At 39.6% G+C, this 22,180-nt stretch overlaps 1 protein-coding gene across 4 annotated transcripts in view; it reads left to right on the top strand.

Annotated features, from left to right (window-relative positions):
- GRM7 (glutamate metabotropic receptor 7) overlaps positions 1-22,180 on the top strand; it is a 546,447-nt gene that overhangs the window by 127,062 nt on the left and 397,205 nt on the right. The window contains exon 1 of one of the 4 annotated variants that reach the window (XM_084634424.1): positions 14,736-14,809. The exons of the other annotated variants lie outside the window; for them this stretch is intronic. Coding sequence (XP_084490550.1) covers positions 14,750-14,809 — 60 coding nt within the window. The 5' untranslated portion in view covers positions 14,736-14,749. Of the gene's footprint in view, positions 1-14,735; positions 14,810-22,180 lie in introns of those variants that run through there. 4 annotated transcript variants of the gene reach the window in all.

The following is a 22,180-nucleotide window of genomic DNA, read 5'->3' on the forward strand; positions in this document are numbered from 1 at the left end:
GTATGGCCCCGAGGATGTGACATGGGCTACAGTTCTGTACTGATTGGGCTGCAAGCAGCCTGTAGGCTGCAGGTTGAGAACTACTGAGCTCGGAGAATCAAATAACAACTGGTCTAAAGTCATGTAGTGGTCTGTTTATCTAGCTTCACCTTCACTTTCATTGTAGCTTCAATTAAAATGCTGACTGCACACTCAGGATCTGATTTCAATGCATCAATGCCACATTTGTTCACACGGAGTCAGGCTTATTGACATGACATCTACTAACTTGCATCATGTTCTAATGTGCCACAGTCTGATGACTTGGTTTGACAGCAAAAAAGCAGTGAAACTTGAAATGCTCTATCGTAAGCATTCAGCATTTATATAAACTGGTACCTTTTAAAATCTCTTGTTTTACCACAGTGAACGATAGATAGGATTTGTAACTTTTTCAAATGCAGGAGGAAAAACTAAGAGATTCTCTTATCTCCTATACTATTTAATTTTTAGTGGATGGTACCTTGAAGTTTTTACTCAGTGCTTACTCAGGAGAAATTTTCATGGATTTCAGAGTGAGTTTTGATTACGTATCTTGTATTTGGGCTAAAAAATGCAGACTTACCAATAAGAAAGTGAACAGATTTGTGGGATGACTCTGCACTTTGATGATTTGCAAATTCAAAATAACTTGAAACTAAACATAGTTTTTTCTTCAGTGTTCAAATGTGGGCACCTAATTTAGGGAACCTGATTTCCACCTTTGGGTGCTCAAACTGACACATATGTGCCTAAGTAGATATTTGGACACCTAATTGCCAGTTTTGGGAACATAAAGGCAGAATGTCCAAATTTGAAACCTGGGCCCAGTAGTTCTAATTTTTTGGATCTGATATATTCTGTATTTTGCAGTATATAATATAAGCTGTTCCTGTTTGTTAATGGGGTATCTAATCATATTTTGACATTTAGATGAGCAAGGAGTGATCTTCATCTGTTGCCTCCACTCACACCAGAACCCAACACCTCTTGAACTCAAAATTATTTAATTTCATGAAGAAGATTACGCCCATCTAAGTGGCTTCATAGGCCACCAAGAACAGCAAGAAAACAGGAACACAAGTAGCATCGTGTTTCCAAGAATGTAGGCCATTCAAGTAGTAGTCCATGGAAACACTGGCAGCAATCAAAGCCACAAGATATTACTGTGAACGCTGCTGTTCCTGGATAGTAAAAGAGAGTAGAGAATACCTAATACCTCCACTTCAATTGTCTAAGGGAATCAAATACCTCCTCTAAAATCATGCAGTAGTCTGTATACCTAGTTTCAACTCAGCTTTGTGATATTAAACTCTCTGATTTCCAATCTGTCATCATGGCTGTTAAAATTTCCTGGTATTTCTGTTGTGTATGGCTATAAAATAGTTGTTAAGAAAGCAAAGCCCCAAATAAACAAGTTCCATACTTAGTTCCAAGTTCAGTTGGCAATCGACAACTGCATAACAGTACTGGCTGCCTGGAAGCATTGCTGGAATGAAGTACAGACAAGGAAGTAAGGCACCATGAACAACCAAGGTTCCAAATGGATGCAGATAGTGTTAAATGACTGAGGACTTTGTATGTCTTCTGTGCCAGTTACTGTCTCATCCTGCGTGATGGCCAAATACATGGCAGTGAGATTTTAATAGTAAATATAGTGGTGAGTAGCTGATTGCCATTTTAAGTAGCTGGTGGAAATGCATAGCTAATGATTAAAGCAGACACCCTTTGCAAGCCATTTGCTGAGTAGTTTATTGGGAAATGTAAAATGATAACTAAAGGTTGGCAGTGCACCCTAAATTGCAATGATTGGCATTCTTCACCAGTGCTTTCAAACTGACACCTGCTTTAAAAATTCGAAACAACTGAACACTTGCTGGGAATCCTTGTCTGCTGCTGAATGGCTATAGAGAAATTGATAAGATCTGCTACATACCTAACTCACCCCAGACTGACAGTTGTCTTGAGTTATTCATAATGATGTCTGTCACTTACTCTTGCTATTGAACAGTCAGTGTTCTGTCACTAAAGGTAATACATATCCATCTAAAGCTACTCACAGAGCAGTGTTAATGTGTGGGGGGGAAGGGGGGCGGAAGAGAGAGTTGACTTGAGTCACCCAGTTGTGACCATATAATGACTCTGTATACAAATTAGGCAGATTTACATAATGCTTATCTAAATTAGGTTGCCATTTTACAATGCTAATTTTCCTGTTGCTTGCTTGTGATCTGAGAACACAGCATTTCAGAAATTCCTGTTTTTCACAACTTTTGAAAATGTGGCTTGATGCAGTGCCTCAGTAAACTGCAGGGTGAGCATACCCACTGAGCTTCAGTGAAGGAACTCCAGTCTGATCCTTTTGAACTGCTTGTAAGGTTGATAACTGTGACTGCAGTAATTAGTAGCAAGTTGACAGATCTTGATGAAGTATGCACAAGGGACCTGTTCCTTTACCCTCTGGAGGAATAAATAACTGGAGGGTAGGGAACTGAAAAAAGCCCGTGTTTTATTTAGGCAGCTTGGTGCTTGGGAATCTGACTGGCATTTGCAAGATTGAACTGTAAAAGGGCTTGCATTAGAAATGCTACTAGTAAGTAGGTAAAGATGCAGCTGAATCGTGGCGACAGTTGCACTAAGAGGAGCAAAAATCCCATGTTGTATGTTTAATAAAAATATCTTCAGTATTATTAAGGATCACCAACATTTTGTTACTATACAGGACACAAAAATAGAGTCCCAGCTCCAGTGAGCTTCCACTGTAGGCAAGTTTGTCAGCCCTTGCTCTTAGCACTCGCATCACTTTTTCATCCATCAAGTTCTAAGAACTTCACATAGGAGGGTAAGGATAATTCTCCCCATATGCCAAAAGGGGAGTGCAGCCCAATCCTTAGCTACTAAGAATGGAGCTCATCAAGTCTCTAAACCTTTTTACATCTCCCAGGAACCTGTGACTGCCCTAACTTAGGACAGTGACAACAATCGACTAAGGGCTGATTTGCTAGCCAGGGATTGGCAGAGTGCAGCACATTCCAGCTCCCCTATGCAAACACCCACCTTTCTGCACTCAATGGCCCCAACACACCTTAATAAGACATTGAATTTAGAGAAAGTGAGTGGATCAATTGTCCTGTCAAATAACGATACCTTACACATAACTAACCTTGCATTTATTTTAACAGTTGTAATTTGGAGTGATCATTAATCATCAAATTCTCTGGCTCCATTTTATTCTGAAGTTTCTAATAATTATGCAAAGCATTGAATTCAGTCTAAATAACCTGTCCTATTTAATGATCAATTTTTTAAGATCTGTCAAACAATATATTTTAAAAACCCTGATCAATAGAATTCTAGCAGTTTCTCTGTCTTCAAGTTGTAACTGATGAAGACGTGTATGTTCAACTGCATATCAAACAAACTTGGCACCAAACATTTTGAGGATCTGTATGACTGAAAAACGGGTTCAATGAGAAATGGAAAATGTTGTTTAGAGTGTCTGTATATACATATGGATGACTTAAAAACATGAAAAACTCACTTGAATACGATTGGTATAACTGGTTGATAATATATCGATTTGTAGAGCACCAATCAAGTGTATGGGCTGAATCCTCAAATTGTTGACTGTCATAGCTCCTGACTGTCCACAGAGCTATGAGGTGGAGATTAAAGATAATCTATCTATGGCCCAACACCTCAACGAATACTTTCCCTCCATTTTTAATAGGGTTGTGAGGGGTTGTCATCCTAGGGTGCAGTCTGGGAGCGATGGGAATTGCTGCCCCACTTTAACCTCCCAGCTGGGCTGGCCTCTCCTGCGCTGCTTTGTTGGTGACTCACAGACTCTTCAGGCCCTGTTGTCACCCAACACGACAGCAGGTGCACCACACACCCAAACGGAGCTACCTGAGTGCCTTACTCAAAAACAGGCAGGAGACAACAACCAATTTCCTAGCTCCTCCACCCTGCACCCTTGCTGCTGTATAAACCCCAAACTGTATGGTCTTGCACTGCACAGGGATCTGTACAATGTAAGCGCATAATGTTTGCCCTCCCCTCAATGTGGGAAGGATATGCTCAATACGCTTGTGTTAACCAAACTGAGATTTTTTTCCCAGGCGCTTCACTCAAAGGTACGCTGGTTTAGATAAAGCAAAAACAAGTTTATTAACGACAAAAAGATATATCTTAAGTGATTATCAGTGCTAACAAATAGATCAAAGGAGATTACCTAGTAAATAAACAAAACTGCAAACTAAGCCTAAAATACTAGAAATGTGGGATATGAATTCGCAATTTCTTACCCTGACTGATGATACAAGCAGGCTCGCAGATCCTCAAGGCTCAAGCTGCACTTGCTTTGCAGCTTGAGCTCCCCACCCGCATTCCAACTCCTTTTCTTTCAGTGTGTCTCTCAAGTGTTGTGTTGTGAGGGAGTGAAGAACAACAGATGATGTCATTCCCTGCCTTATCTAGCTTTTCCAAAGGGCGGTAACTCTTTTGTTTCAAACTTGGTTCCCAGACCAGTTTGTGGAAAAATACAGGTACCCAAAATGGAGTTCAGAATCATGTGGTGTGGTCACATGCCCTTGCAGAGTCATAGCAGCCATTACTTACAGGCTGGCCAAAATGTTAACAGGAAGGCTAAGCTATTCCGCAGCCCATTGTCTTTGTTGAGGAGCCATTAGCACTGTCTGGCTTCTTCACTGTTGTAGCTGAAAGGCTGACTGTGGGTGTTTTCCAGAGTAAGCCCATTTGAATATAGTCAATATTTATAACTCCAGATACAAAAATGATACATGCATACAAATAGGATAACTATATTCCGCGAATCATAAACTTTTCCAATGATACCTTACATGGCCCATCTTATACAAAATGCATCATAATTATGCCATAATCATATCATATATATAATATTACTATGATAAATATGGGATGTAGTGTCACAAAGGTAATGAGTGGCAGGGGAGAACAAGGATATGGAAGTAGAAATTACCCCATCCAAGTTGAAAACCAAGCTCAAATATCTTAATAAAATCAAATCTGGAATCCCAGGTAATCTCCATCCTAATATATTACAGGAACTAGCCCGTAAAATTGCAAGCCTGCTAGAAAGGATTTTTAGTGAATCTGTAAATTCAGGGGTCGTACCCTATGAATAGAGAATTGCAAATATAGTGTCTATATTTAAGAAAGGGGGGGAGGGGAATGGTCCAGAAACTACAGGCCTGTTAGTTTGATCTCAATTGTATGTAAGGTCTTAGAACAAATTTTGAAAGAGAGTAGTTAACGACATAGAGGTAACCAATAATTGGGGTAAAATCCAACATGGTAAGTCAGGCCAGACCAGTCTGATCTCTTTCTTTTGAGAAGATAACCAATGTTCTTGACAAAGCAAATGTAGTAGATCTAATCTACCCAGATTTAAGTAAAACATTTGATACAGTTCCCCAGGGGAAATTATTAGTTCATTTGGAGAAGATGCACATTAATACGAGAATTGACAAATCAGTGCAGAACTGGTTAAAAGGGAGATTACAACTGGTCATACCAAAATGTAAAATGTCAGTCTGAGGGAAGTTACTAGTGAAGTTCCTCAATGACTAGTCTTGGGGCCAATCTTATTTAACATTTTTATTAATAAACTTGGCACAAAATGTGGGAGTGTGCTAATAAAATTTGCGGATGTCACAAAGTTGGGAGGTATTGTCAAAATGCAGGTGAACCAGAATGTCATACAAGAAGATTTGGATGACCTTGAAAACTGGAATAATGGAAATTGGATGAAATTTAAGAGTGCAAAGTGCAACATCATGCACTTAGGGACTAACAACAAGAATTTTTCTATAAGCTGGGCCTGTATCAATTGGAGGCAACAGAGGCCGAGAAAGATCTGGGCATATTGGTTGATCACATGATAACTATGAACCACTAGTGAGATGTGCAAAAGGCTAATGCACTCCTGGGACTCGTCAGATGAGGTATTTTCAGTAGAAGTAGGGAAATGTTTTTTTACAAGGCACTGGTGGGACCTGGAATACTGTGTGCAGTTCTGGTCTCCCATTTAAGAAAGATTAATTCAAACTGGAACAGGTGCAAAGAAGGGCTACTAGGATGATCAGAAAAATGGAGAACCTACCTTATGAGAGGTGACATAAGGAGCTTGGTTTGTTTAGCCTAACAAAACGAAGGATGAGGAGAGATATGATTGTTCTCGATAAATACCTCAGAAGGATAAATACCAGTGAGGAATTATTGACGTTAAGGGCCAATGTTGGCACAAGAACAAATTGATATAAATGGACCATCAATAAATTTACACTTGAAATTAGATGAAGGTTTTTAACCATCATAGGAGTGAAGTCCTGGATCAACCTTCCAACAGAACATCGGGGACAAAAAACCTAAGTGGTTTCAAGGCTGAGCTTGATATGTTTTTGAAGGGGATGGTAGGGTAAGATTGCCTACAATGGCATATGGTCCATCTCTGACTGCTATTATCAAAAATCTCCAGTGGCTGGAGATGGGGCATTAGAGGAGGAGGGCTCTGAGTTACGGCAGAGAATTCATTCCGAGACGTGTGTCTTGTGTGTCTTACCCACATGCTCAAGATCTCACTGATTGCCAGGGTTGGAGTAAGGAACTAATTTCCCCCCAGATCAGATTGGCAGAGACCCGGGTGGTATATACCTTCCTCTGTTGTGTGGGGCATGAGTCACTTGCTGGTTTGAAGAAGAGTAAATGGTGGATTCTCTGTAACTTGAAGTCTTTAAATCAAAATTGAGGATTTTTGTATCTCAGCCAGAAGTTTTGACCCTACTGCAGGAGTGAGTGGGTGAGGTTCTATGGCCTGCAGTATGCCAGAGATCAGACTAGATGATCATAGTGGTCACTTCTGTCCTTAAAGTCTCTGACAATTTACACCAGTTGAGGATCTGACCCTGTTTCTGTGTCATATTCTCTCCCTGAGGGGTACAATTTGACATTTATTAGTACCAAAATCTTTCCTTGCTGCCTGCAGACTTCACTGATTATCTCTGTCCAGGACCCTTTTCATTTTTGGTTCTGACAGCTCTTGCTTTTGTTCCCCCCCAAGTTTGGGTTTTATCCACCAAGTTGATCAGTGAAGCATCTGTGGATCTTCAAGAAGTAACGCTTCCTGCTAGTTCTAGCCCAGTCCAGCATGGTTAGAAGGGTACTGGACTGGGCTACAACTAGCAGGAAGTGTTGCTGCTTAATAATTGACAGAGTTCCTTGCTACACGTCAGAATGACACCACTGAGACCGAATCAACTCTTTGGGGCATTGTTTGAGAACTACTGACCTAGACGTGAAAGGTTACCAACTTCCTGAGTTCTCTGTCCTGTCTGTTTGGAAGGAAGACCTTTAAATGACTCAGTTACAGTCTCTTTACTAAAAAGAAAAGGAGTACTAGTGGCACCTTAGAGACTAACCAATTTGTTTGAGCATAAACTTTCGTGAGCTACAGCTCACTGCATGCATCCGATGAAGTGAGCTGTAGCTCACGAAAGCTTATGCTCAAATAAATTGGTTAGTCTCTAAGGTGCCACAAGTACTCCTTTTCTTTTTGCGAATACAGACTAACACAGCTGCTACGCTGAAACCAGTCTCTTTACTGCATATGTGCCATCTTTTTTTCCCAATAAAACGTAATGAAGATTTCTAACATGCAGAAGTTGTTTGCATACTGCAGTTTAGACCATCGTCTGTCCTGGGGGCTGATAGAATATAATTAAGCATAACATTTCAGTTTGTTAAAAAAGGAACAAATAAAAATGCTAAAATATGAATGAAAGTATGTTCTCAAAATTAGTGGGAAAAATGACATTGCACTTTAATTCCTTATGAGGAAATGTTGTCTATGAAATATTCTCCATGCAATCTAGTTTCTTTGGATGACTGTATTTTGATCTTTGACTTTTATTGTTTGACTATAACTATATACTTGATGCACTTCTATCTGAATATACTTCAGCATTAAGTGCTTGATCCTGTAAGGCCCAATATGCAGCCTCTGATCCAGCAAAGCACTTAATTATGTGCTTTAACTTTAAGTACCCGTGTAGTAGTCCCATTGACTTTAGTGCTGCTTAAAATGAAGCATTAAGTGCTCTGCTGGATCAGAGCCCTGGGTACTAAGCACCTTGCAAGATCAAGTTCTGAATGAGCATGTGTGCGCTGTGTAACAACATATTGGCACATGTCTATAAGAGAACACTTTCCATTTTTTAAAATAAGACTTTATGTAAAGAGTCGCCGAATTCATTTATTTCAGTAGTAAATGCATGCAACAGCAGAGAATCCAAATATTTCATTCCTTTATAAAACAGTCAAAGGGTAGTTTGAAGAGAAGTGAGCTGTACCATTATCGAAAGTTTTTCCCCACCCACGTTAAATCCCAATAATAACAATGGCTCAACTAATTGTCAGTTAAGCAAGTGTGAGTCTCACAATCATTAATATAAATCTCTATGGGGGATGGGGGGAGAGGACCTTTCAAATAAGTTATTCTTATGTTTAAGAGTCCACTCTCCAAGAAAATGCCAGCATGTTCTAAAAGTACACAGCTTGTGAGGTTCAAAGACTGCTTCACTACTGCCTAGTGAGAAGTTGGGAGCAAAAAATGTTTTGTTGAAAGTTACCTAACACTCAAATAGGTTATTTGAAACAGAAATTTGAACTGTCAAGCACTTTCCAGAATCAGCTGCTTTGCCTTTTGTCGTGGGTGCTGCTAGGGGTCAGAATGAGCTCTTTCATTTTAACACAGGTTCCGAGCCCTGAGTGTGGATACAATGAAAAAATAATATGCAAAAATTTCAGATTGTAACTGACAGCAAAATCCTCCCAATTGAAGATCAGTCAAACAGGAAAAAAGGTTACAAAAGTACAAGACAGCCCAGTCAGCCCATTAGCAGTTTGATCCCTGAAGAGCTTAGAGACAACTTGCAGACACAGCAGTGAGCCAGCCAAAAAGCCAATCCAAAAGCAAGTGAACAGCCAACAAAAGTCCCACATGTCATTCTGCTGAAGAAAAATAATTTTCAGAGTTTGTCATCTGGGTCCTGTGATTGCCAGGCTAATCTGTTTTCCTCGGTCCTCTGTTGTTGTGTTTTTTGTTTTTTTTGCCACAGCTAGAGGAAGAAAACGAAAGGAGAGGGATGGCAGGATGGAGCAGGGAAAGCTACCAAATCTGCACTGAAATCTCCTGAATAACTGAACTAATGTACTCTCCTTTTTGTTTTCAAGTTAAAAAAAAATACATAGAACTGTGTCAATATGCAAAAAAGTAGCAATTGATGGGCCATGTTTAGCCCTAATATGACACTGCTCAAATCAACAGTACTATAGGAGATTTGGATTTGGCCCTATATGTATTGAAAGGGAAAATACAATGGCCCCCATTTTCTGCTGGTGTATACTTTTGTGTAGACATTTACAGCAGTACAAAGTTGGGGCAATTCTCATTTTTAGTAGCATTTCAAACCTACTTTGCATTGTTGTACATGATGAGACAGAGGGCAAGACATTGGCAAATCAGGCTGAATACATTTGGAAGGATAGCAAATGATATGGAGACAAGACTAACACTGGGCACAGACAGTGCATTTTGTCACATTCAGGCAAAGCAGTGGAAAAAGGGGAGGAGGAGGAAGAGTTATATGTTTGATTAGCAACCCTGAACCCTTGAAAATTATTGATTTTAGCCAACACTGTTAGTAGGTCTATACAGCATCAAGTGGCTACAATATGTTTTGTACTTTTTATTTCTGCCACATAAAGTGAGGGTTTCTTCCCCATCAGTACTGGACCCCTTACTTTGTGTATCCAACTCATTGTGTGCAGAGGGAGAGCAAAAGTTTCATTCTTGGATGATTTTTTTAATGATACCTATTAGCCACCATGAATTTATTAATAGAAGCCATTCCACAGTAACGCTGCTTTTGGAAACTGAAAATAGCATGTTTAGTGTAAGATAGACTCTTATATACAGTATAATTATGTAGGTATTCTGAATTTTTGTTGGTGGCAAAGATTACATAATGCAGACATTTGTCATCTGTATCATTGTGTATCAACTCAAAAAGTTGTGGGACAGAAATTTATTGCTCTCTTTGAACATGTAACTGTACTGAATTGCGTATATTACCTGCTCTGAAAGGGACAGTATTTGCAGCATTGAAAATAAAGCCAATATTTGGTCAATATATATATATATATATGAATTAAACACATTTAATACAGGTGGGGGAAGGGTAACAAAATAATAGAATGAAGAACATGGGAAACTTCTGCATTACTTTTATGAATGTATGACTCAGTTTCCCTACTTACATTTGTTTTGTAGTCTACATGGAGTCAAAGGGTTAACTCCTGCCAGAAGCTCTCCACATAGGAGACCAGGAAGAGAGACAATTATCTGAATTAACCCAATCACCTAATACTTCACCAACCACACAGGTTATAAGGACTGTAAAGTAATGTCTCTGGCCCAGCTGGGCAGGCTCCTTTAGCTTGGGGTAAGGAAGGGTCAATCACTGAGGTGGGAAAGTTTAAAAAAAAAAAAAAAAAAGATTTGGTTCTGTTAAAAAACAACAACAACAACAAAAAACAAAAAACAAAAAACCCAGCCCTGACAAGCTGAAAAAGGGGAGAGACTTGGAGATACGCTTGCAGGCCATTGGAGATAGCAGCTGCAGCCTTTCCTGCAACCCTAGACTGAAGACTGCCTGGACTAAGTAGGGCCTACTGAACTAATCAAGGAGAAACTAAAAGATTAGGTATCAATCCTGTGTCATGGCTTCTTTTTTTATTTTAATCCACATTAATGACTACTCTGCTCCTGTTGACAATGAAATTATGCCTGGTTTGAAAAGACTGAACTGGTTACAAAGCTCCTAAGAGGGAAGACTCCTGCAGGGAGCTAAGCCAAATTGGCCCTGCTAAAGGGGCCATAGTGTGAAATAGGGTTCTGAAGTCGAGAGACACAGTCTGAGAGGTGGCAGAGTTCTGGGACACCCCTTGATTTGCCGAGGGCCTGTCATTCGAAAGGGTACACTCATGGGACTGCAGATGATACAAGGTATAGCACACACTGTCACCTAGGACCAATAGCAATTGGCAAATATTACTCAAGCTAAAATAAATTCTTCCCTCTCTCCAAAGATCTCAGTACCTCTAGCGCCAAATCGAGCTAATCATGGAATTGGAAGGGACCTCAAGAGGTCATTGTCCAGTCCCCTGCACTCAAGGCAGGACTAAGCATTATCTTGACCATCCTTGACAGGTGTTTGTCCAACCTGCTCTTAAAAATCCCCAATGATGGAGATTCCACAACCTCCCTAGGCAATTTATTCCAGTGCTTAACCACTCTGACAGTTAGGAAGTTTTTCCTAATGTCCAACCTAAACCGCCCTTGCTTCAATTTAAGCCCATTGCTTCTTGCCCTATCCTCAGAGGTTAAGAACAATTTTTCTCCCTCCTCCTTGTAACAACGTTTTAAGTACTTGAAAACGGTTATGTCCCATCTCAGTCTTCTCCTCTCCAGACTAAACAAACCCAATTTTTTCAATCTTCCCTCATAGGTCATGTTTTCTACATGTTTAATCATTTTTGTTGCTCTTCTCTGGACTTTCTCCAGTTTGTCCACATCTTTTCTGAAATGTGGCACCCAGAGCTGGACACAATACTCCAGCTGAGGCCTAATCAGTGCAGAGTACAGCGGAAGAATTACTTCTTGTGTCTTGCTTACAGTACTCCTGCTAATACATCCCAGAAAGATGGTTGTTTTTTTTTTTTTTTTTTTTTTTTTTTTTGCAACGGCGTTACACTCTTGACTCATATTTAGCTTGTGATCTACTATGATCCCCAGATCCCTTTCCACAGTGCTCCTTGCTAAGCAGTCATTTTCCATTTTGTATGTGTGCAACTGATTGTTCCTTCCTAAGTGGAGTACTTGGCATTTGTCCTTATTGAATTTCATCCTATTTACATCAGACCATTTCTCCAGTTTGTCCAGATCATTTTGAATTCTAATCCTATCCTCCAAAGCACTTGCAACCCCTCCCAGCTTGGTATCGTCTGCAAACTTTAAGTGTTCTCTGTCTGCCATTATCCAAATCATTGATGAAGATACTGAACAGAACTGGACCCAGAACCGGTCGCTGTGGGACCCCACTTATGTCCTTCCAGCTTGACTGTGAACCACTGATAACTACTCTCTGGGAATAATTTTCCATCCAGTTATGTACCCACCTTATCGTAGCTCCATCTAGGTTGTATTACCCTAGTTTGTTTATGTTTATAATATGATACAAGTCATTATTGAGGACATGGCATGAATGCTATAAAACAAAAAGGATCACAGGTCTGCCACTGGAGTTGCCATTAAAATTCCCCCTGACTTGCAGGAACACAGTACTAATTAACTGGGATTCACATAAGAGGATGGGTGTAATTTCAGGCTGCAGAACAGTGCATGGTTTCCCACACCTTCATCCACCCCACTCTTATGTGTGTTGAAGATGTGTGGGGCCTGTGACTCGTACAATCCAGTTGCAGTGGCAGCACGCCAGCTTGCATCATCTACACCAAATCATATACCTGGGGCCAGTGAAGTAAAGAAGGTTCCTTCCTTTATATCTTTTCAGGTCTCCATGCACAATAACTTTTGTTGGAGGACATAATTTTGTCCTCAGTAAGGACTGTACATTTTGGCCCTGATATGCCAATTTTGAAATCCCAACATAAAAAGAAAATGTGACTTGTTATGCCTGTTTCTTGCAACATGAATTTCATCATGGCCTAATAGGCTTGTTTCTAATTTTTCTAATCTGGTATTTTACCCCTTTCCTTCTATTACATCAGACTTCATAACTGTGTAATGAGAGCAGCGTTGCTGATTGTGTTTGGCGGTTTGGATTTTGTTAGGATGTAGAAGGACGGAATCTGTGAGTGATATTTTTGTTAAATTATAAGACAGGGCACAGCTGTTATTCTGTAGCAAGTTGCTTCTGCATATTTCTAATAGCATGGCTCTTAGAAAGCAATTTAAATTAATTAGAATGTTTGGGCACTTTTGCGATAAAGACATGGCTAGTAATTATCCAGTGTCTGGAGTATCTATGTAGCCGGCGAAGTTAAGTCTGAAAATTATTCTCTCCTAAGTATTTGTCTTTCTAGCTGTATTTCTATTATTGAATTTTGTTTTCCCATAAGTTAGGTAAAAGTAAAGGCAAGTATTTAGCTGGCAAACTTAATGCTAAGGAAATGTGGATTGTTCCCTGAAAACATCCGCTCAATGTGCAGTAGCAGTCAAAAAAGCTAATGGAGTGTTAAGAACCATTAGGAAAGGGACAGATAATAAAACAGAAAATATCATAATGCCACTATATAAGTCCCACACATTGAATACTGTGTGCAGTTCTGATCACCTCAGCTCAGAAAAGACATATCACAATAGAAAAGGCGCAAAGAAGGGCAACATGAGTCAACGTGTAACACTGTTGTAAAGAAAAAAAACCATCATTCTGGGATGTGTTAGCAGGAGTGTTGTACAGGGGTGCAGGAACACTTTTTATAGTGCTTGTGTTGAAAGCCATTGAACCAAACTGTAAACCCTGTATATAATGGAAACTACTTCAAGCCGGGGGTGTGGCAGCACCCCTAGTTCCAGCCCCAATGCTGGTGTAAGCGAGACACAAGAAGTAATTCTTCTGCTCTACTCTATGCTCATTAGGTCTCCATCGGATTATCATGTCCAGATCTGAGCGTCCTATTTCAGGAAAGATGTGGACAAATTGGAGTAAGGCCAGAGAAGAGCAACAAAAATGATTAAAGGTCTGGAAAACATGACCTACGAGGAAAGATTAAAAACATTGGGTTTGTTTAGTCTGGAGAAGAGAAGACTGAGAGGGGAGAGTTTTCAAGTACATAAAAGGTTGCTGCAAGGACAGAGGGAGAAAAATTGTTCTCTTTTAACCTCTGAGGCTAGGACAAGAAGCGATGGGCTTAAATTGAAGCAAGGGCGGTTTAGGTTGGACAGTAAGAAAAACTTCCTAACTGTCAGGGTAGTTAGGCACTAGAATAAATTGCCTAGGGAGGTTGTGGAATCTCCATCATTGGGGATTTTTAAGAGCAGGTTGGACAAACACCTGTCAGGGATGGTCCAGATAATACTTAGTCCTGCCTTGAGTGCAGAGGACTAGACTAGAAGACCTCTTGAGATCCGTTCCAGTCCTATATTTCTATGATTACGTGCAGCATCACAGCATCCTGTCCCAGTCATGCAACAACAGAACTACCTGTACCTACTCTACTGAAGTCAGGGTCTTCTGCAGAGGCAAGGATTAAGCTCCCCAGTTTTGTAATGTTTTAACCAATGCTGTGTGCTAGAGATGGTAGAGTTCATACCTGCACCCTGGGATCTATTGTGGAGCTGTGCCAAATGTGGCATGTTCATTTCATAGGGGTTCCAAAAAGCCTTCCCCCCCTCCCTTATTGCAGTCTTCATGGGTTTTCCCCCACCTGTGAAATTCTGTTTTGAGTATTTCATTTGAAAGAAACCCAACATTACAAAGTCAAACTTATTTGAAACCAGCAAGTTTCATCTGGTTTCACTTCAAAACTATGGAAAAATCACACATCCTTATGATTTTTATGTAAATGCAAAATCCACCCTGTGCTACTTGGAACAACGTATGAGAACATGAGTCTTTTGATGGATGTGGGTCAGGTTCCACATTTTGTATTGAAACCCAACATTCAGGTGAGTGAAGATTATACTCCACTCCAGTCTGTTCTTCTGTCGCTATTGATCCATTTCTCTCATTAGCATTAATGGGAGTTAACTGTGCTTTTCAAGGTGAGGCTAAATCCCTGATTCTTGCTAATTCTATCAGACCCTCACTTCTCTGAGCATCAAATTCATTCAGCACTAATGTAAAATAATTAAAATTGAAATAAAATAAACCAGCAGATGGTACCTTTGATGCCGCAAATCATTTTATAAAGCCATGAGCTATATACTATGTACCTGACTCTCTTCTCATGTCCATCAATGAAAATCAGGAATAACTCCACTTTCTTACCATTGAGTGAAATTCATTGCAGAGCTGAGTCCATACACAAGGCCATATGCATCATTTAAACACTACTTAAGTATTGCATTGAGATTATAAATGGGACTTAAGTTGTGTACAGGCCTTCCATGGCTCACTTTACTCTAGGTTACTCTAGTTTGAATTTCACCCAGAGTATGGACTACTCATATGTGTAATTGATGGCAGGATGAAGACCATTGTTTGTTAAACTAAATTTAATCACAGAAGTCCCAATCTTGCAAATAAGTATGCATGTGTTTAATTTTAAACATGTGAATAGTCCCAGGGACTATTCTCCCATTCAAAAGTTGGCACATGCCGAAATGGGTACCTTAGTTTGTAATCTAATCTATGTTTTTTTAAATTAGCTTTTCTTGTATTTCTTGAGGTGTCTTCTCTGTTTTCAGCATGAGTTATATTATGTTAATATCCTATGCATCCTTGTATACAGTTCATAATTCAAAATTATTCATAGTTATAGTTTACATCTCATTTGTTTACTGTAAAATGCATTTACATTATATTTGGTTATGGTTTAATATATTTTTTCCCCCAGTGCAGTACTGTCATTACTATAGCATGGGATGACTTTTAGTAGAGTGCTGCAAATGATTTATGATGGATTTTGTGACACACAGATAAACTCAAATATCCCAGACTAATGCTTCAGTGATGTGAAGGCATTCAGATATTGTCCTTGAATACACAGAGCTTTAGCCCCAAATGTTTGATATATTTGGGTGACATATTTATTGCAGTTTTGCCAGAACATTTCTAATAGGGTTAGAAAAACTTAAATACTATGTTTAGAGAGATCCTATTAATCAAAGAATTGCAAAGGCAAATCGTGTGTGCACACACACACCGTTTGCCACTACAACTCATAATGTAGCACTTCATTTTAATGACCCCACATCTCTTCTTCTAAGTACAGAAGACACGGTTGTTAGCACAACTTTGTGTAACATTCCGTGATGAGTTTTTAATTGGCCCCACTGCACTTTTAAAAACAAATATTCAGACAGTAGCAAATCAACCCTCTTTATAGAAAGAGAGATCTATTAAGAACTGGTATGAGGTGTGGAGGGGATGCCTGCCATATGTGGTGCTCCAAAAAGATCATGAGATGCTGTGGCCATGTGCCAGGTATGGCTCTCCTGGGCATTCCCAGTGCAGGGTTGGCATCCTGTTCTTGCTTTGGTGGCAGTCTGGTCCCAACAATTTTTGAATGTTTGTGTTCAGTTCTGTTTTGGAATGCTGCCCTTTTTTTTTTTTCTGAGCAATGCAAGCAAGAGAAAGGAAATGGCAATTTTTAATGGTTTATAACTTAGCTAAACCTGAATGGAACTTCTCTAATCTGAGGTCTTTCTCCCTCCCAGATTTAAAAGGCCTGCTGCAAACCATGAAGGTGTTAGAGCTTCCTGAAAAAAAGGATGCATGTATTTGTAATAATGGAAAGTCGTTAGGCACCCTAAATAAGAACCATAGGAACGATTACATTGTCTCAGACCAAAAGTCCATCTAGTCCAGTATCTCTTCAACAGTGGCCATCCCCAAATGCTTTAGAGGCAGGTACAAGGTTCCTGCAGTAGGCAGATGTCGGATAATCTGCCCTGCACATAAGGTCTCATCCTAACAATTGAAGATTGGCTTATGCCCTGAAGCATGAGTTTTTTAATATCCTTTCCACAATTTTTGTTAGCAGTAACTATTATAGTTCTTCATATTATGGTTATCCACATAAGTGTTCAGTCTCTTTTTCAATATGAGTTACTACCAGGTCCTCCTGTAATATTAGGACCCACACTTATATGTATTGAGGACCCTGTGCCCTAAAGTGACTTTCACTTGCTTGGCATGAATGAGACTACTTGCTGGAGGAATGATTACTCCCATGAATAAAGGTGCTGTTTGAGGGCAGAGGATATTTTCCCTTTGAATATGTCCAAGGGGGATATATAAATGATTTAATTTATCTTTTCTATTTGTATAGTGACTGCTGGCATAAAGCTGTCTGCTGAACAACAAATTAAACACCCAAATAATGTAATAATGGCCCAGTTTCAAGCAGCTACTCTGCCAAGAAGAAGGCGGGGGGGGGGGGAAGAGCCTTCAGTGAAAGGACTGGTAAAACAGGTAGGCATAAATGGCCAAAGATGAAGTGACCCAAATAGGCAGATCTTTCACTAAGCCTTATCAACAGAGTGCTCAATACCTATGTTTTTTTCTTGTAGGCATAAGCCTGTAAAAATGAGCAAACCCAAATAAAAGTGCTTTACTTAGAGACAAAAATATGCCAAAAACACAATGGGGCTCAGAAGCCGTATTATCATGGGCTACGTTCCCTGCATATCGGACCCACCCTTGCCAACTGCTGTATATTGGGGGTGAAAACCAGAGTCCACTGCACAGCACCTATGTAAGGGTTGGGCCCCATGAATCTGTCCTGTATGTGTGTTTACTGGTCACAGCGTGCTTTGTGGACAACGTGCCTATTTTTGCCTCACATTCCTCTGAGGAGACTCAGCTCAGATGTAAAATTCCCCTTGGCTACTAACACCAGTTGAGTTCCACTGAGGTTAGTGATGTTGGAAGATGTAATATAGGTGCTGGGTGGATGTTGCCAGCATTTTTAATACTCTGTTGATTAGATCTGCTACATGACAGTATTAAAAACGCCTGCAGCAGCCTGTCTACTATCGGGTTTCTTTCTCTGCTGAACAAGCAACAATGAGAAACAGAAATTGTCCCTAGTATAGATGGAGCCTGAGGCAGTGAACAGCTCAACCTTTTATACCCAAATAAACTTTTAAAGGTTTGACCGACACGATGAGTAAAACCCATAGTTTCTTTCGATAATATGTGATGGTTATACTGGAGTTCGACCATGCCTGTGCTTCGTGAGTCCACATAAGAAAAAAGGAATCTTTAAATCCTGCCTAGCTGGGCACTGATCAAGTTTTTAAAGTGTCTGTTTTTTTCTTGAACAGAGACCCAGCTATCATTACTTACCATGGAAAATCATTTGAGTATTCTTAGGTAGTATTTTGACACATTTTGAAGTGGGAAAAACATGTGAATACTCTGATGGAGGGAGAGAAGGAACAAAGAGAACACCAGAAGTCTTGTTACAACATTGTGTTACTATTAAAAAGCACAGCTTATACCCTTGGGATCAATTGGTAGATAACTGGCCATTACACAGAAAGTTGAGGGGGAAATGTCTCATTTTGAAAGAGTTAGCCTCAGCCTGCTTCCACTGAAGTAATGTGAGTTTGAATCCTTAATTTTGTAACCTCTGACCATTAAAACTTTTTGTCTGGCACTTTTAGATTTGCTAATAGTGAAAACTGCATGCTGGCAAAAGTTGGGCCTTTGCTGTGAAAAATGTCAATAAACTCTAGCAAATAATTTTTTGGTACTGACAGATTTTGGGTTTAATGTTTCCCTTCTTTACACCTGGCTAAGTATAAGAAGGTTGTAGGCATCATTCATCTTCATCATAAGCCACTTGGGAATACTCTAGCATATTTAAATATTCAAATCACAACCTGCAGATTTACTTAATTTTCCACCACTGGAATATGGACACTCAACTGTGAATGCAGCGATGTGTTCAATATGCTGATTTGGCAGCTTTCATTTAGTCTAAAAACTATACTTTGAAAGATAGTTATGCTTCACAGTATGCCACATTAATGTTTTATTTCTACTGAAATTGTGTATGTAGTTTCAGAAAACTGTTACATATTATTCTTTCCTACATATCAAACCAGCTACCCATAAACTATTACATTTGTTTTCTGTTGATAGGTCTGTGTGGCTGCTTTTAAAGCAAATGCAATTTATACAGGCAGATTAAAACATCTTTTTAAAATATCCATGAACAATAAAATCTGCAATAATATTATGTTTACGATGGCTGGAAAAATGCATATGTATACTTACAACTTAGGTTAGCTTGCTGTATTTGTCCACTGGTTCTGATTTTTATTCAAAGGAATTAGGGTTTCTGACTCTACTGTGTATACAAGATTCTTGAAATATGTAACCTCACCTATCCATTTATTCAAGAATGGCGCCGTTGGTGTTCTCAATTTCATGGTATGTAGATTTTAGCACACAAGAGCAGTATGTGTAGAAGGTTGATCACAGGGCTGAGAATAAATATAGTTTCTAGCCATAACGTTTAGGGTGGGATGCATAGTTCCTCTTATTCTCTGTCCAGCACATCTGTGCCTGTTTGGACAATTTCTTTGGAGATTGTATTAAGTCTGGCAAAGATCCACACACTATATTCAATATGTTCTCCTGGTCACTTAAACATCTTCATTATTTTTTCTGTGTTCAGAATACATATTACTGAAATAGCCTGGATGTACGGTACAAATGATGCAACAGTCAGAAATGCCTTTTTATTTTTCTTTATTTTACATGGCATGATAAAGCTTGATACAATCCTCTCTGCCTACATGAGCTTCTCAAATTTGTTTACATTAGACATTACATTGATTTCTAAGCATTTATTATGAACATAGACATAAACACTAAACACATGATTTTACAGCATTCATTGACCAGGCTTTATTTTCTTCACTTTTTGAAATGTCTTCACCAAGTATCTGACCTGGAGAAATCTATTATGCTTTCCTTAGAGAAGCAGGTATTGACAGAAGCAAGAGTCTGGCAAAGAACATTTAGTCGTGAGACAAGCTGAATGAAGATAGGGTATGGCCCTCCTCTGCTCCTTCCTTCTCCTCCTCCCACACACTGCATCGTTACCTTTTTACATTGTGCTATGTCGTGCAAGGAAAGTGAGGAAAAATAGCTATATATGTCACAGACTGACTTTGAATCAAAATGTTGACGTGGGAAAAAAAAAAACCAGTCGCAGTATAAGCAACTTTGTTGTAACGTGTAATTACAAAAAGGTGTTAATTAGAAAGGTGAAGGGGTTCCTAGTACACCTACAACCATATGTGAGCTCAACTTAGTGATTGGTTTGAAGTATTAGCTCAAAATAGACAAGTGCTTTGGAAGTTTTGTTGAGATTTCAAGTAATCTTTCGCACAGTGCCATCTATTATTTTAATGCTGTTCTCAAACTCCAGTGTTGGAGTTAAAATATGCAGAGTTGTGCACATTCACAGTACAAATGATGGGCAATCGCCACTAATATTTTAACTGATATGTCCAAGGAGGAATCACTTAGTTAATATTATAAAATGGATGCCTACCTACCAGTGTTCTGTGTTGATCATATCTTGTACAAATGCACCATATATCATAAGCCGATTCAAATCAGTAGAACTTTATTATCTTACTACTGTATTAGCAGCTCTGTTAAAATGCTGCACCATCACAAATATATAACTCTAAAATATTGAATGATACAAGTTCTTTTTAACTTAATTATCAAGAATGTATCTGATCTTACAGTGGAGAAATAATTTTGCTTGCAGCTGGAAATCTGATAGAGATTTAGTGTAACACTCTGTTATCCACATTATGGAAATTCTAGGCTGTTTTGTGGCAGCTGAGAAACCTTCTGTAACTCAGGCAAGCTCCCAAGGGCCGTCACTAGGGGCTGCTTCAATTCCCAGAGCAGCACAGAATCGGAAGGGCTTAAAGGCACCTTAGCCTGCCCTCCTGTCGGGCTGTGAATTTTGTGCTATGATCTTAGAGGCACAGCATGAAATCTCACTCTGAGAGTTTGTGACAGTAGTCTTATAGGTTATAAATCAAGATATATGCTACTGATTCCTAATCTTGATCTTCAAACATAGCCCCTTCTTCCTCCATAGTTTATTAGTAGTTAAAATAATTCTTGAGCTACTTTTGAAAATTAAGCTGTTGAAATCTTGCACACCTGAAACTTTACAACCAAAGAGGAATTTTCACACACAAAGTGGGTAATTGTGTATCTAACTTATATGATCAAGTGCTCATTATAAATACAAACTGGATGTGCACATAATTTTGGGAGTGCAGTTTCAGAGTCGGCTTTTGAAAATTTGTCACCAAGTGTTTACTATATTTAATGAATAAGTTTAATTATGTACTGAGGAAAAAAAATACTGTTGGAGAATAATGCATTTGATTTTACTGACCTCAGAATAAATGGGGCGGATGACCTCAAATAGGAAGCACTCAATTTATGTTCATTGTGTCTGTCTAGTGTGGTAATTGACCCCACTGAAATGTAAGACCAATATGACAGTGTGGGTGAACACCCATTTTCAAAAGCATCCTAATGGCATGATTTTCAATGAGTCATCCATGTCCAGCTACAGTGTGGGTTTATTCTCTTTTTTTTTCTTTTTTTACATAATTCTCTAAAGGACATAAATTGTGAGAGAGTTTAATTCCATTTGGACATCTACTCTTTCTGAAACAATATGCAACATTTGTAACAATGTCAAAATTATTTTCCAGTTTTCTCAAAGGCATCAATTGCAGTTTTTGTACATATAATAGAAACAATAGAAAGTGTTTTTTTGTGCAGATCCTTACAAGTTTGGTTCAAAGGTGTATGCAATTTTTTTTAAATATCAGAACCCATCTGGATTGGGTCACTGTGATGGGCCCCCACCCCTGAGGCTCTGCTGGGCATGCTCCACCTGGAAGTCAGGTATAAAAGCCTGCATAGGTGGTCAGTCAGGGCAGACCACCGGAGAGGAAGGAGGGTCATCACTCTCTCCAGCAGAGTGGCCCGCACACCAGGACGCAGAGGCCAGACATGCAGAGATGTGCTGCAGAGGGGAAGCAGAGGACACCAGAGATCTGGTTGAATCTGAGGAAGGGGTAGGAAGTGACCCAGGGAATCCTTAATGGGGAACGGTATGAATACTCTTCTGGCTGGTGTGTTTCAGGAGGATCCCCGCCGGGCAACTGGTGAGGAGAACTCGCTGCAAATGGGCCCTGTGTCGGGACCCAGGGCAGGGGGCAGTACCGAGTCCCGCTACCTCTCACACCCACCTTTGAAAGGGGGTGGCCCCACACAGTGAGTTGGTTGGACTCCGGCTGCTAGGCTGCATT

The sequence above is a fragment of the Lepidochelys olivacea genome, assembly GCF_965140295.1.
Source record: "Lepidochelys olivacea isolate rLepOli2 genome assembly, chromosome: 7".
Lineage (NCBI taxonomy): Eukaryota > Metazoa > Chordata > Testudines > Cheloniidae > Lepidochelys > Lepidochelys olivacea.